Source organism: Ptychodera flava, chromosome 17, assembly GCF_041260155.1.
Source record: "Ptychodera flava strain L36383 chromosome 17, AS_Pfla_20210202, whole genome shotgun sequence".
Lineage (NCBI taxonomy): Eukaryota > Metazoa > Hemichordata > Enteropneusta > Ptychoderidae > Ptychodera > Ptychodera flava.
In genome coordinates, this window is record NC_091944.1 from 39,385,470 (window position 1) to 39,400,692 (window position 15,223).

The following is a 15,223-nucleotide window of genomic DNA, read 5'->3' on the forward strand; positions in this document are numbered from 1 at the left end:
GAGACGTACAAAGAAGTAAAAACGGCCTTGCCACTGGATACCATATAGATGCCATAGCGATGGATGGATAGGGATCAACTTGAAGGCATAAACAATGTCCGTTTTGCAGAGCCAAGAACCCTTTCCAAGTCTGAGAATAGAGGCAATGGCGTCATCGAGTTTAACGTAAGATAGACTGAATTCTTCCTTGTCAATGAGTTCGTTTATGCTTGAAGTGATCGGGTCGTTACGCGGCGAGGATAGATCAACGATGAGACGTTTTTTCGCAGAATATTTCTTTTCGGCGAGACCGATAGGATTACAGCGGAAGTTAGCAAAGGGTGGCTGCTCAAACGGGCCAAGTAAATACCCTTTGCTTACTTCAGAATCTATTAGTTCTGAGACAGTTTGTGGCTGAGAGCGGGCTGAAAGTAAGTTATAGCCTATGAAAGTTGACGAGGGTGCATTGCGGACACCTGTGTGGAAGCCATCTTGCAAGCCTGAAATTAGAGCGTTGACAAAGTTCCGATCCGAATGAGGGGCTAAATGTTCAATCAGACTTGCGATATTAATTGGAGAAGAGGCCTTCGATGGTAGTCAGTTCGTTGTGGGGTTTTTGCTAGGGCATTTTCCTTGGGCTTTACTGTGTTTATCTGAGAAACATTGAGAGCAGTAGTGCGCATATGTACAGTTCGCCTTGGTGCAGCCGGTTGAGTCATTGAAATTATTGCACAGTTCTTTACCTTGATGGAATACACAAAGTCGTCCTTTTCTGTCTTGTGACGATGATCGAGTGGTCGCTGCTGAAGAAACCGGTTTCTTACTGCCTGGGGCCAGTTGAGGGCAGATTTCTGTAGCATGGGAAACGCTGCCGCAGAGGTTACACAATACCGCCCGTAGACCAGAAAAAATAGAGCAGAAGAGGTCGTTATCATGATGGGCCCAATCGACTTTGATATTGTGATTGAGAAGTAAAGCTGCCGCCCTCACGGAAAAACGCCGGTGGTACTCATACAAGCGACCTAGCGGCCGATATAGCTCCGCTGTGTTTATGTAGAGAACAACTATTTTTGACACATGTTGATGAAGAAGGTGGAAATCTTTGATAGCTCAATGCAGTGGCCAGAAAAAAATGGCTAAAATAAGCTGCAAAAATACACAATTGAAGATTTCATTATACTTTGAATGTATCACATAGGATCATCCCTAAGAACATGTCAACCAAAGCTATCGGATGAGTAATTTTTGAGAATAAATTTTTTGACCAAAAATGGCAACAATTGCCCCCAAAAATAAAAATTGCAGATTTCATCACAATTTCAAAAGATCAAATTTAGTTCATCTATGGAAACCTGTATACCAAATTTCAAAGCTGTTAGACAATTACTTTTTGAGAAACGCATTTTTTGACCAAAAATGGGGAAAAATTGCCCCAAAAATTCAAAACTGCAGATTTCATCATTATTTCAATAAATATCATTTAGTTCATCAGAAATTCAATAGATATTACTTAGCTCATCTGTAGAAACCTGTATACCAAATTTCAAAGCTATCAGACCAGTACTTTTTGAGAAACACATGTTTTGACCAAAAATGGCAAAAATTGCCCCAAAATTACAAAATTGCAGATTTCATCATAATTTCAATAACTATCACTTAGTTCATCTGTAGAAACCTGTACACCAAATTTCAAAGCTATCAGATGAGTAGTTTTGGAAATACACATTTTTTGACCAAAAATGGCAAAAGTTGCCCCCAAATTACAAAATTACAGATTTCATCAGAAATTCAATATATATAACTTAGCCCATCTGTAGGAACCTGTATACAAAATTTCAAAGCTATCAGACCAGCACTTTTTGAGAAACACATGTTTTGACCAAAAATGGCAAAAATTGCCCCAAAATTACAAAATTGCAGATTTCATCATAATTTCAATAAATATCATTTAGTTCATCTGTAGAAACCTGTAACCAAATTTCAAAGCTATCAGATGAGTAGTTTTGGAAATACACATTTTTTGACCAAAAATGGCAAAAGTTGCCCCCAAATTACAAAATTACAGATTTCATCAGAAATTCAATATATATAACTTAGCCCATCTGTAGGAACCTGTATACAAAATTTCAAAGCTATCAGACCAGCACTTTTTGAGAAACACATGTTTTGACCAAAAATGGCAAAAATTGCCCCAAAATTACAAAATTGTAGATTTCATCATAATTTCAACAAATATCATTTAGTTAATCTGTAGGAACCTGTATACCAAATTTCAAAGCTATCAGATGAGTAGTTTTGGAAATACACATTTTTTTACCAAAAATGGCAAAAATTGCCCCAAAAATACAAAATTTCAGATTTCATCAGAAATTCAATACATATTACTTAGTTCATCGATAGAAACCTGTATACCAAATTTCAAAACTATCAGACCAGTACTTTTTGAGAAATACATTTTTTGACCAAAAATGGCAAAAATTGCCTTAAAAATGCGAATTTGCATATTTCTGCACAATTTGAACAAATCTGAAATAGATCATAACTAGGGACCTATGTACCAAATATCAAAGCTATCTGACCGGTAGTTTTGAAGAAGAGGATTTTTAAAGATTTTTTTACCAAATATGACAACAATTGCCTTAAAAATACAAATATGCAAATTTCACCACAATTTGAAGAAATCTGACTGAAGTCACCCTAAGCAAACTGCATATCAAATTTCAAAGCAAGCGATTTCAGAGAAGAAGATTTTTTTACCTAAACACCAAAAAATGCCCCAAAAATACAAATATGCAAATTTCACCACAATTTGAACAAACTGAAGTGAGGTCACCTCAAGTGAACTGCATATAAAATTTCACAGCAATTGGACTTGCGGTTTCAGAAGAGAAGGCAATAGTTGACGGACGACGACGACGACGGACGACGACGGAAAATCAACCTATTTGATAAGCTCCGCATCGCTGACAGTGGAGCTAAAAATGGTAGGCCACTGAAACGGCTGGACATGCCCATGATTTCACGTTGATACGCATCTAACTCTCCACGTCGGTTCGGAAAAGCCTCGCACATAACTTTTTTATAGATGGAGAAGGCTAGGATGAATTCCTGGATAGTAAGCGAGCGGGCTACTCGCGATTCGTATAGCGGTTTCAGTGATAGGGCTTCGTCGCCGATGACGATGTGACGTTGGCTGTTGCTTGAACCATAGGCGGGGATGAGTAAACAGGCAAGATTCACATCCTTACCTGCCAGGATATCGCGGCGAATCGCTGGAGGCACCACTTCAATATGTGGTAGGCTTTCTGAAGGTGTTCCGCGGGTCCGTAGCAAGTTGTTGGACGACGATGTGGAGGGGATGACATCGACGTTGTAACAACGTTGGGCGCCGCCATCTTGGATTGTGTTGTTTACGTTCTGGAGTGGAACTTCGGGAAGTGACGTCAGAGGGTTCATAGGTGACTCAGTGGCCGCTGGTCGAAGTTGCTGTTGCAGGATATTGGATATCGTGTTGACCGAGTCCTGCGGCTATGTAAACATGGCAGTTGTTACATAACTATCTTCTTGGTGGTACTGTTGGCTTGGGACGCAACCCGCCAAAATGCTGGCCGAAGGAACCATTGCAGACAATGGAACTCTTGAAGGAGACCTGGGTCCGAACTCGGTTTGAATGCCAGGAACGTCATTTGCCTGAGGCCGATTAGAAGGATTGTGAGTAATACGTGTAGTACCACGGACGTGTTCCGTATTCGCAGTTATAGTATCCAACGTTGCACTTGCAGTGGAGCGAGACAGGGAGCGAGTGGCCGGCCTTGTGTAAGGCTGCGCGCGGGGTCTTGAAGCTGGTTGAGCATTCAGATGCTGAGATTTTTTGGCTGTCTTCTGACGTCCTTTGGCTGGCATAGTTGTTCGACGGAAGGGATTGTAAGCGTATCCGGACGTAGAGTAATAGGCTAAGCTGGTATGGCATGAACCCAGCGGCTGAATGAATGAATGAATGAATGAATGGGAGCGATGAGACAAAAGCTTGATTATGTAGTGTCATGTGCAAACGTGGCTGATTGGCTGGGAAGGAGGATTGATAACAGTCATGGGTAAAAGAGCCGATTGGCTAAGGGGACGACAGTGAAGATGTAAGGAAGGCAGATAGCTAGGTGTAATCACAAAACACATCTGTGATAAAACACAGATTCCACTTATTATTATCTACTGTTTCAAGGGGAAAGCAGGTCGGCTGGAGGCAACCATTCTTTCTAACGCTTCATACTCACGCGTCAAAAGGGCCTGGTTGGCTATTGGCTCCACTAATCTAGATGTGGGAGCCTCTGCCTTTGCTGACTTGTGCAACGGCAGGTAAAGATTAGGGAATCTTTCCAACCTCCAGCCCACAATTTGTGACATTACCTCACTGATCGTAGACCCGGCCAGCATCAACATAATAGCACAAGCACTCTTGAAATGGGTGTCTGTAAATGTGGTAACTTGCCATAACGACCAGTAACGACTAGAAACGAGCAGTATCGAGCAATAACGACCTAGAACTAGACAGAACGAGCCAAAAAAATATGATCTGTTCATACATTAATCTGCAAGTGCAGTTCCCGCCAATCCTGGAAATCCCGCCATCTACAGCATGTTTGGACATGCATGGTGCGGCCTATTACCAGTAACAAGCTGCAGCGTAGGATGCTGAAGTTAGACTTGGTTTATTCTGTTTCGGATTCGAGTGACTGAAAGAAATTTTATATTTTCAGTCGATTAAGTCATATTGTAGAATACTTTATTTTCACTTAGAATTTATTTTCGTTACTCTCGCTGGATTTTTTTTCAGCTAAAATAAAATTCAATCAGACTAAACGAAGTAAAAAATAAGACACAGTGAAACAATGAAATCTGTTTTCGTTTAAATAAATTCCAGTGAAAATAAAAAGGTCTGCAATACTTTTGTATGTAAAGATAAATGTCGTCAAGAACAAGTTTTCACTTGATTTGACATATGTAGTATATATTTCAAAGCATAAATTGTGTGTATTCATAATAAATAGTAAAACATAGGGCCATAGTCCCTGAAGCTACTATAGACATGGATACAAAATTAAGTATTTTCTGACTGTACGAAATTATCTGACTAAGGTCATCCTAGGGACATGTAAATCAAATATTAAAGCTGTCTAACCAGTGGTTTTGAAAAAAAAAGCGACTCAACAGTTGACAGAGCTCTGCTGTGTTATGTAGAGAATAACCTTTTGTGACACATGTATTGATGAAGAAGGTGGATATCTTTGATAGCTCATTTCAGGATGGCCTGACTGAAAATGGAAAAAAATTCCGTAAAAATACAGATTTGCATATTTCATCAGACTATATTAGTCTGTAATAGCAAATAAACGAGAGTTAATTACATTCTAATTAGAGTAAACAAAACTTGCTTAAATCAAGATTTACGTCATAAAAAAACAGCATATTTGTCAGGTTATAAAGAATCTTGAGCTGGTTATCTGTTAATATCAGTATTTTCATCCTATTAACCAAGCACATTTTAACTTTCAAATTAACATTGTAAGTAAGTTCTGTTGAATAAGTTGAGACTGTACGTACTCAGAGAAAGCACACTGAAGAGACAAATGTTTGAAACTTAAGAAGTTCAAGGTCATCAAAAGCATTATAAGAATCATGTTACACTTTCATTGCACTGTTTACACAGATTGCATAATTGCTATAAATAGCACATGAGGAATCTTACAGCCCAGCTTTACCATAAAACCCTATCACTTTGACCACTCTTTTAATTGACCACTCTATTTTTTTCCTCAAAAAGTAATTTTATTTTATCCTTACCAAGTCAACCATAAATGGAAATTAGAACTTTCTCTATCTTTATTTATTTGACCACCCTATCATGACAAACTATTATGAGCAATTTCTTTTAGATAACATAAATGGTGGTTCAGAATATGTCAAAGTTGGGATTCAGAAAAGTTGCCTTTACATGTTTTAATCCTCAATTCACTATGAACTGTCAAAAAAAGTTGAACCTTCTGATAATTCCACACTAAAATATTTGTGCTTTGATGATTTCCTAATTAATTCAATTATTTAAAATCATATTAATTATTTTTTTTCTGGGTGAATTGATAGGGTTTATACAGTACAAGAATTACATACAATGTAAGTCAAACTTTGACCAAAAATGACAAAAAAATTCCTTAAAAATACACATTTACATATTTCATCACAATTTGAACAAATCAAAGTTGGGTTATCCCTAGGGACCTGTATACCAAATAACAAAGCTGTCTGACCAGCGGTTAGGAAGAAGAAGATTTTTTACCAAAAACACCTTTTTTGGCATTAATTTGCCTATTTTCAACAATATCAAAAAATTAAAAAAAACAGTTTCTCAAAATCATATTTTTCATCTACACAACAAATATCAAATCAGTAAGTACTGCGGTTCTCAAGATATTTGAGTGGACGGACGCCTCACAAACGGACATACATACATACATACATACAGACTGACGCCGGACGCCGGACGGATACCCATCCCAATAGCTTCTATAGACTATAGTCTATAGTAGCTAAAAACTAATAAAAAATTAATGAGAATTTCAAAGTACTGTATTTCGAAATTGAAAGAAAGTCGAGCAAGGAAAACAAGATTTACAAAAACATTTATACTTTAATTTGTTTATTTGTCACAATATGTATCATGTGGTGTAATGCTAATGTGTTGTATTACTTTGTTGTTTTGATTGGTGTTCTTCTACATAGATTTCATTTCGAATGTACCATAATAAACTCCCTGACTAAACTATCAGGATATTTTATATAATACACGTTGCATTGAATGCGTTTCTTTGTATTGTGCGTAGTACTGTTAGCTTGAATAGTCAAACTGCATAATGCCCATTATTGAGTTGTATCTTTCGACTAACTTTTCAGCATTTTTGTCTGCTTTTTCATGCACTTTAGTTTCTTGCTCTATTGCCTTAAGTGTGTTGTTTTTTTTAAATTATTATTATATACGAAACACATATGTCATGGAATACATGCTATATGTGCAGTAAGGTGATCTAGTTGAAATATCTCCTTGTGTCTCAGTATCATATCCTTCGAAAAAATGATAACACGTTTGAAATATAAAATTATTCTCAGTTATTCGAATCCAAAACCGAATCCGAAACCGAATCCGAAACTGAGAATATCTTCAGCATCGTCTGCAGCGTAGCAATTACGGTCAATAACAACCAGAAACAAGCAGTAACGGGCAATAACGAGGAATAAGGGGCTAGAACATGCTAGAACGAGCCAATAAAGGGGCAATAAAGAGCCCCAAAAATATGATCTTTTCCCCAATCGATTACTCATGCTAAGGGACAGAAAAGAAATTATAAGACGGGAGGGCTGATGTTTTTCAACATGACGCTGAGGAAAAAATACTGAATTGTGAACTTCAAACGTGTTTCCATGAAAAATAGTGACGCACATCAATTTACGTGCTCAAAAAAAACATACCGTGAACCTTTTAAAGAATAGCTTTATCCTTTGAAAATAATCAAAATCAAATAAAATAAAGTAAATAGTTGCACAAAAACCCTTCCTGCCCACCCCAGGGAACTGATTTTTTTCCCCTGTGGTTTTGTAAGGGAAAAATTGTTTATAGTTTATCCCTGTATTACCATGTGAAGTGAGGTTGTAGTTATGGCCCGAAATTCACATATCAATATTTAAATCCCACATCTTCACTTCCAAACACCACATTGTAATTGACAAACATTTACAAATGCAAAGACATAGTCAGTATTGTATCGCAAAAAGAGTCCATGCTTTTCTCATAGATTGCCTTAAAGTAGCTCAACAGCTTGAGTAAAATTAGAAAAAAATCATTTCATGCACACACATGCACTTCTTACCTCCAAATTTCTATGAAGTACATATATCAGCTATCAAACATATATAAATGTAGGGATATGGCTTGTTTTGTCAGAAAATTTATCAATGGTTTGCCCAACAGACTCCGGATTTAATTTTTAAAATGGGGCCCTCCCCTCATAATCTCTCTCTAGTCCCTTACCATGAGCACCGGCAAGGGTCAGAGTTCATGCAAATGTGGTTTCATGAATGCAAAACGGATACCACGCGCGCTCAAGTTTATGAGTTCTCTGGGAATTGACTTTCTGTCTTTTTTATATCAACAATACGTAAATGTGAATTTTTCTTTTTATTCGAAAAATGTTTATCAGGCTTCACTCGTACGTGTTTACTGAGCACTGCCGCAGAGGTTTCGAGATTGTACAAAGCATGTCGTAGAGGGCGGGATTTCAAGGACAGGCGGGAAGCTCAGTTGTAGTTCAATTTATGGACAGATCATTTTTATTCTGATCTTAATTGCTCATTATTGGCTTGTACTTTCTATAATTCTAGCTCGTTATTACTTACTGTATGAGCACTGTTGCAGAATTTTTTGGCAATACCAAACGTCATAGAGGGCATGATTTCTAAGCTTGGCGGGAACTGCGCTTGTAGTTTAAAGCACAGTGGTCGTCGCGCTGCATGTGCGTGATTTTTTTTGTTGATAAACAGCGTGATTTTTTTGTTGATAAACATAAATGTTTGTAAACATAAGTCTTCTCAACTTCAATCGGAGTGAGATGGGAGCGGTCCCTCACTTGGTTAACGCCTTTGTAAGACTCAATATCATGCAATAATGAAATATTAAGATCGGAAACGAACTTCAGTGGTATATTTCTATCTATAAATTCATGTAAGGCTACGAACATTGAGACACTACACTCGGCACATTATGTCGCTGAGTTTACTGCATGCAGTCACAGTGAACAAATGGGTTTGATCGCGCGCGGTCACGCTGGTTGTACACAATGCTTTGTACAGCACAGTAAAAATACGTCACTAAAATGATCAACATTGTATATATATATATATATATATATATATATATATATATATATATATATATATATATATATATATATATATATATGTAGACCAGCAACAAGCACAATGCCTAATACACTCAAGACCATGATCGCTCTATACATGATCGGCAAGCCAGAGCAGGACACAGGAGCTCAGATGCTGTTGCTTCGATAAGGGACAAGCCTAGTTACCGCGTTGACGTACACGGATATAAGAGAATCCGGTCCCACAATGTACCGGCCCCGTGACGACTTTGCCCACGACCCACTGTTGGAATTGATCATCATTTCTTACTTCTTCTAGTAGTACGTGGCAAGAAATAGTCAAATGACAGGACACAATAGACAAAATAAGCGAGTTAGCGGCATTTGACAGGAAAATTGCACGGCTTCACATAGGGACGTATTGAGAGATCCTGTGCACGGTCATGGCAGTGATCAAACGTACGGCTAGCTAGTGTAGATGCTACGCAAACTTCGTTGTTGTACCTCGATTGTCGTGTAGGTCTGAATCCTCCTTCAAATGAGATAACCCTCACATAACAGAAGACCTATGAAAGGTCCTTCGCTCGACTTTGTACCTGCCATACTCGGAATTCTCATTTGCACCCCCAACGGGGTAAGCTTCGTAGTGGAGTTGGATTCTCCACAGCCGAGTGTATAGCGCGCCATACCTGGTTCTCTTGACACCGACGTTCATGCAGACCACGGAACAGATCCTTCTTGCTGCAGCGGGCATTGCTCTCTGAGCTGTAGATTTCTGTAGCTTGCATTTTTGTCAATTGTACTCCTGTTGGGCCTCTAGAAATGGCGGCTTTCGTCCTTCCCAGTGATGTCGTAGACTAGAGCCTGGTCATTGATAGTCTGTTGGCACATACACGCGTACGGGTAAGTGTTTAGCTCCATGGCTCAAGCGAGCCTCATTCAACTGATTCGTGAAAATAATGATCAAATGTGATCTCAATACAGCGTGTAATCACTTTTCAATACTCAGCACATATTTAGATTAATTGACCTTTTATTTCGTGTTAGATTTGGTAAGTTGGTATACTTGAGACAGATCAGCCGCCATTTTCACAAGCGGCAATATCGCAAACATAATAATCAACCTGTAACCTCATGCGGCATTCTCTGATATGTTTTCAACAAGGGGGACCCCCCTCAGGAGCATTGCGCAGCGCTGGCGCGACGACCACTGCGCTTTAACTCTAAGGGACAGATCAAATTTTTTTTGGCTCGTTACGGATCGTTATTAGCTCGTTCTGTCTAGTTCTAGGTCAGTTATTGCTTGTTACTGCTCATTTCTGGTCGTTACTGATCGTTATGGCTTGTTACCACATTTAGAGACATCCCTCCTGGTATAAGCTTACTTATGGAGAAAGCTCTCATCCAAAGGACAAGGTGTTACATACGTACCATACACCCACCGGCCCCTAGGAAACCGAAATAAGTACGGTCTTGTTTGGCTATTAAAACATGGTTGTAGCCACTCTTATCATCGCATTTGTCATGGTAAGTGCCCTTTTGCAGATATCTACTAACCTCGACAAGTTTGTCAAGCTTAAACGGCATATCCATCATCCAAAGGTTAACATCACGCATGTCTACACACATCCTTTTTTTTTGTTTGATAACAATAGGCATGACGATAAGAGGGGGACGATCGATCACCATACAGAAATGGCCCCAATGTCCAAACGTTCATTGATAGTTTTTCTAATAAATGAAAAGAAATCTCTACATGTTTGGATAGTTCTGAAATACACATGGAGGTGGAGCGTTGTGGTTGTAAGTTTTCCCTTTAAATGTCCCGCTGAAGTGCTGGAAGTATTCGGGTACTGAGACGCCATCAGTCAACCAGTTCATTACCAGTTTCCTGTTGAGAGAGTCAGCCGTCAGCTTTTTCCATACATTAAGATGTTGATGTAATTCTCCTGCTATAAACTCCTCTGGATTTCTAAAAGATAGACTGGTCGGGGCTCTCTTTTCTAAACCTCTGGCTACCAACTGGAGGTCGTCGAAAACCTCGTCATGCAGTGCCTCTCCGGGGGTGCCCCCTAGTGTAACCCATCCAAAACAACCTCTGGGCTGAGCCTTAATATTGTCGTCAGGATCAAATTCCCACGCTTGGGAGATCTGGAGAGAGAACCAAGGTCAAACACTAAATAAAAACTTAGAACAGCCCAGGGGCAAAAAAAAAACAAAAAAAACCCAAAGGAGGCACCCCCCAGACAGGACCATGCGAAAGGCAGGCCGCCTAAAAGGCGGAGGGCTCTAGGAGGCCCCTCTGTCCAGGAGTAGGGATGATTAAAATAATCTATAATTTTGTAATTTTAAATTAATGTTGGAGGGGAATAAACGAAGTATGTATCATTTTCCAAGAAAATGGACAACAACTTGTATGTTAAACTTCATATACCACGTTCATTTTATTTTTCAAACTTTCTGCATACACTACACATAAGATAAATGGAAAAACTTAGGTACATCAAATCAAGTCCAAGGTCAAGTCCGATATCAGAGCATTCCAAGAGTCACATTATGTATTTTGATTTCATTGCTTTTTGTCAGGGCAGTCTTCTGGCAACATGGCCGAGGTTTCCACAAACATAGCACTTGACGTCTGGTTTCGGTTGCCGAAAGCCCCTTTGGCGATAGCCTGGATATGAACGGGTGGGTTCCCTCGTATGCTTTAGGAATTTTCCAACTTTTGAGGCAATTTCCTCCTCCTCTCTGTTGCCCAGAAGGAGCACTATCAGTTTTCCCGCGTCCCACCCAAACTCGTTTCCTTCAAATTGGGATAAAACCGCACAGAACCGGTTAAACGTCTGGTGGTTAGCTGCAGTAGCCCTATCCACGAGCACTCTGAAGGCGTTAATAATCTGGTAGCGGGTCGCCGACAGGTGTGCCAGGTCCATGACCTTCTGGAGGGCTTTGTCCATGTTGGCAGAGTCCGCTGTATCCTGGGTAGGCACCTGTAAGAACACACCACATGTGTGTGAGATGATTGCTCAAATACCTGCACAAGACAGTGAGGGGGGATCTCCATAGACTGGAATACCTTCAACACAATTAGTATAAATTTTTTTTCTTTTTTTTCTTTTTCTTTTTTAACAACCTGTGAAACCACTGTGACTTTCAAAACTCAAGACCGCGTAATTTTGGAACAGTGCTCAAGCTGTTGACAAGTGCTTCATAACATTTTTATTTTTGACGCAAAGCCTCATCGCCTCTCACAAAGCAGAAGCCTCGTCGCTTCTCACAAGGATTAAGCCTCATCGCTTCTTACAACCAGAAGCCTCATCGCCCTGGTATCCAATGGCCACCACTTACCTGGGTACCTCACTGTACTTATGTGTCCTAACAGCGGCAAAGTTTTCTCTTCACCATGTAGCAACCGTCTCAATACAGTCAAATACTACCGGTATACCCAAGGTGCAAACAAAATCCACTAACACTAACAGACATTAGTTAACTCTCCACTGGGAAGCATGCACACACCCATGGAGTCTACACAAAGGAGAGGGAAAACGAAAGACACCAAAAGAAAGGGGAGAGAGAAAGAAAAAGGAAGAAAGGAAAGAAAAAAGGGAAAGAAAGATGACAAAACCATGCAAGGGGACAGTACAAGAGCCACTTGCCCTATTGTTACAGACACCTGTTGCACATGCAAAAGAAGACAAAAAAAGGCGAGAAAAAAAATCAAAGGGAAGAACAGGAAGACCAGCCATGGAACACAAAAGGCAACCAGGGAAAAAACGAAAAGGAAGACCGACACAGTGTGGGAACGGCAACACAAGGCTGACAAAGGCAGGACCAAAACGGCGGCCTCAGGCTAAGGCGAAGGGCTAACAGAAAACGAATGCCAAAAAGAAGAAAAAAGGAACAGGAAACATGGAGTTCCACGGCCGACAAAGAGCTAAAAGAATAATACTCACCTTGACCAAAATCTCTGCTGCAGGTGGAGCTACCTGAAGAGGCTGGGAGGCAGAAGTCGTCCAAGGAGTGGACGCAGTAGACTTGGACGGGCCTGCACAATTAGGCTGAACGGGTGCAGGAACACTAGAACCGCTGGTGGAGTGACCGTGCGCCGCAACAAAAGATTTGGCTGCATCCGAGACAGAGCGAGAATCCATGCTACACCGACCCAGAGCTCTGTTGTTAGCGAGTGACAATGATACCTATTGTCTTGGGACTATTTATACTGTCCATATGAATATTCATGAGTAGCGTAGTGATAATCGCTACATGACTCGGCTTTGAATATTTGGGGGTTTCCCAACACTTTGAGCAGAAAAGTTATCTAATAACATCCCTCGGGACTTTTGTACCAAATTACAAAGCTATCAGACAAGTAATTTTGAGAACAAATTTTCTTGACCAAAAATGACAAGATTGTCTTAAAAACACAAATTTGTATATTTCAGGACAACTTCCACATATATAACTATTGTCATCCCTGGACATCTGTACACCAAATATAAAAGCTGTCTATCCAGGGGCTTTTAAACAAAAATATTTTTACAGGTTTTTTGACCAAAAATGACAAAAATTTCAACACATTAGAAGGGTAACACCCTTGCAAACATCCAACCAAAATTTGAGAGAAACTTGGCTGGCGGTTTCAGAGAAGAATAATTTTTACTTAAAGTGAGGAAAATAACCAAAAAATTCAGCAAAAATACAAAATTCAAGATATCTTCATGATATACATAAAATTGTATAAGGTCTACCTAAGGTACTTGCATACTAATTTTCAAAGCAATCAAACCAGCAGGTCTTGAGTTGTTGATTTTTAACCATTTTCACATTTTTTAAGCTCATTTGCATAATTTTGGCAATGCACACTTCATTTTAACAAAATCCCATCTACAGCCCAGTATGCATACACAGACCAAGTACCAGGCTAAAAAGAGCAGCGGTTCATGAGTTTTTGAAGTTGATGGACATAATGTACATACATACATACATACATACATACATACACATATACATACAGACGCCACCGACTTCAGCTTATATGATAACTTCACATTGGTATAACCAAATGTGAGCTGACTAGTGTGAGTTGATTTGAATGTTCTGATCACAGCATGGATGTAGCTGATTTCACAGAAAATTTTATTACAATAATATGTATTATAAGTGCGAACATATGGGCCCCTGTCTGCCAGTTTATTTCTGTTCCCTTTCCAGGATTTTTACATCAGACAAACTCTCAAGACATCAAAGCTTGAACTGAAAAGATATAGTAATGTACTCGATGATAATTATACAGGCACTGTATAAGCAAACACAGCTACAAACCTGTGGCATCAGTTTGGCAGTGGCGCTGTAATAATTGAATCACTAACATCTCTATATAGAAATCACCATGACAACTATCAGTATTCTGTCAAGATAACAAAACTCATCATGAATCATTAATGGACAAGGTACTCGTACCATAATGACCTGTTGCTCAAATGACACAGTGTCCTGGTAAGCTTATTCTCCTGCTATAGAAACCAGTCTGACAAAGATATTTCATAACATTGTCAGACTTCTGTCTACCGGTATAGTGGGAGAATTAGCTTACCAAGACTAGCACTGTGTCATCATTTTCTACTCTGTGTAATTTCAGTATCTGTCTGGTAAGGGCGACATATTTTATTTTTGTGTTTCTCATCTCCTGATCGACCGTAAATTTCAGCTCCAACATGAAAATAAAAAAAACTTTTTTATTTGCGCCGCCTCCGAGGCGATCATCCTAGCAACAGCACCACCATCATCAAATTGTGAGATGCAGCGACTCAGACTGAAAGGACAGAGAGCACAGAACACTGAACTGAAAGACAACATATTGCAGTGACTGAATGGACAGAACATTGAACTGAAATAAGTACACGTATTTCTGTACTTAAAAATTGTAGAGACTGAATGGACAGACCATTGAACTGAAACAAATACAGATTTTTTTGCGGTACTGGTTTTATTTTTATTTCGACCGCCCGCCCTGCCCGAGTATTCCTCTGGAGATGAGTAACAGAAAAAATAAAAGGGTCACCCTAATCAGCATATATTTTGAAATGTCGATGTCAAATAGATACAGCCTTCATTTCTACATAGAGCAAATGAAGTCTACACAGATCTATAGTGAGAAGTCAACAAAATTTAAAAACCAGAATCTGCTCATGTATAAATTGGAATCTTGCTTTTTGGTCAGTAATGAAGTTAATTCAGATTGGTAAAATGTGGAACCATTGCAGGTGCTGTGTCATACCATCCCATAGCTTTCCAAGTAGACTTATTGCACTGATAGGAAA

General features: G+C 39.3%; 2 protein-coding genes across 4 annotated transcripts in view; both read right to left on the bottom strand.

Annotated features, from left to right (window-relative positions):
• The window catches only part of LOC139116299 (uncharacterized), an 82,797-nt gene that overhangs the window by 29,147 nt on the left and 38,427 nt on the right, over positions 1-15,223 (bottom strand). For all 3 annotated transcript variants that reach the window (XR_011548274.1, XM_070678922.1, XM_070678923.1), the window contains exon 12: positions 14,226-14,310. Coding sequence is in view for 2 of the 3 variants with exons in the window: in XM_070678922.1 (XP_070535023.1) it covers positions 14,226-14,310 (85 nt within the window). In the remaining variant the exon portion in view is untranslated. The remainder of the gene's footprint in view (positions 1-14,225; positions 14,311-15,223) is intronic.
• On the bottom strand, positions 11,295-14,234 carry LOC139116302 (uncharacterized). Its single transcript, XM_070678927.1, has 2 exons — positions 12,857-14,234; positions 11,295-11,893 (listed from the first exon to the last, which is right to left on the bottom strand). The coding sequence occupies exons 1-2, from the start codon at positions 13,052-13,054 to the stop codon at positions 11,486-11,488; spliced, it is 606 nt and encodes a 201-aa protein (XP_070535028.1). The 5' UTR covers positions 13,055-14,234; the 3' UTR covers positions 11,295-11,485.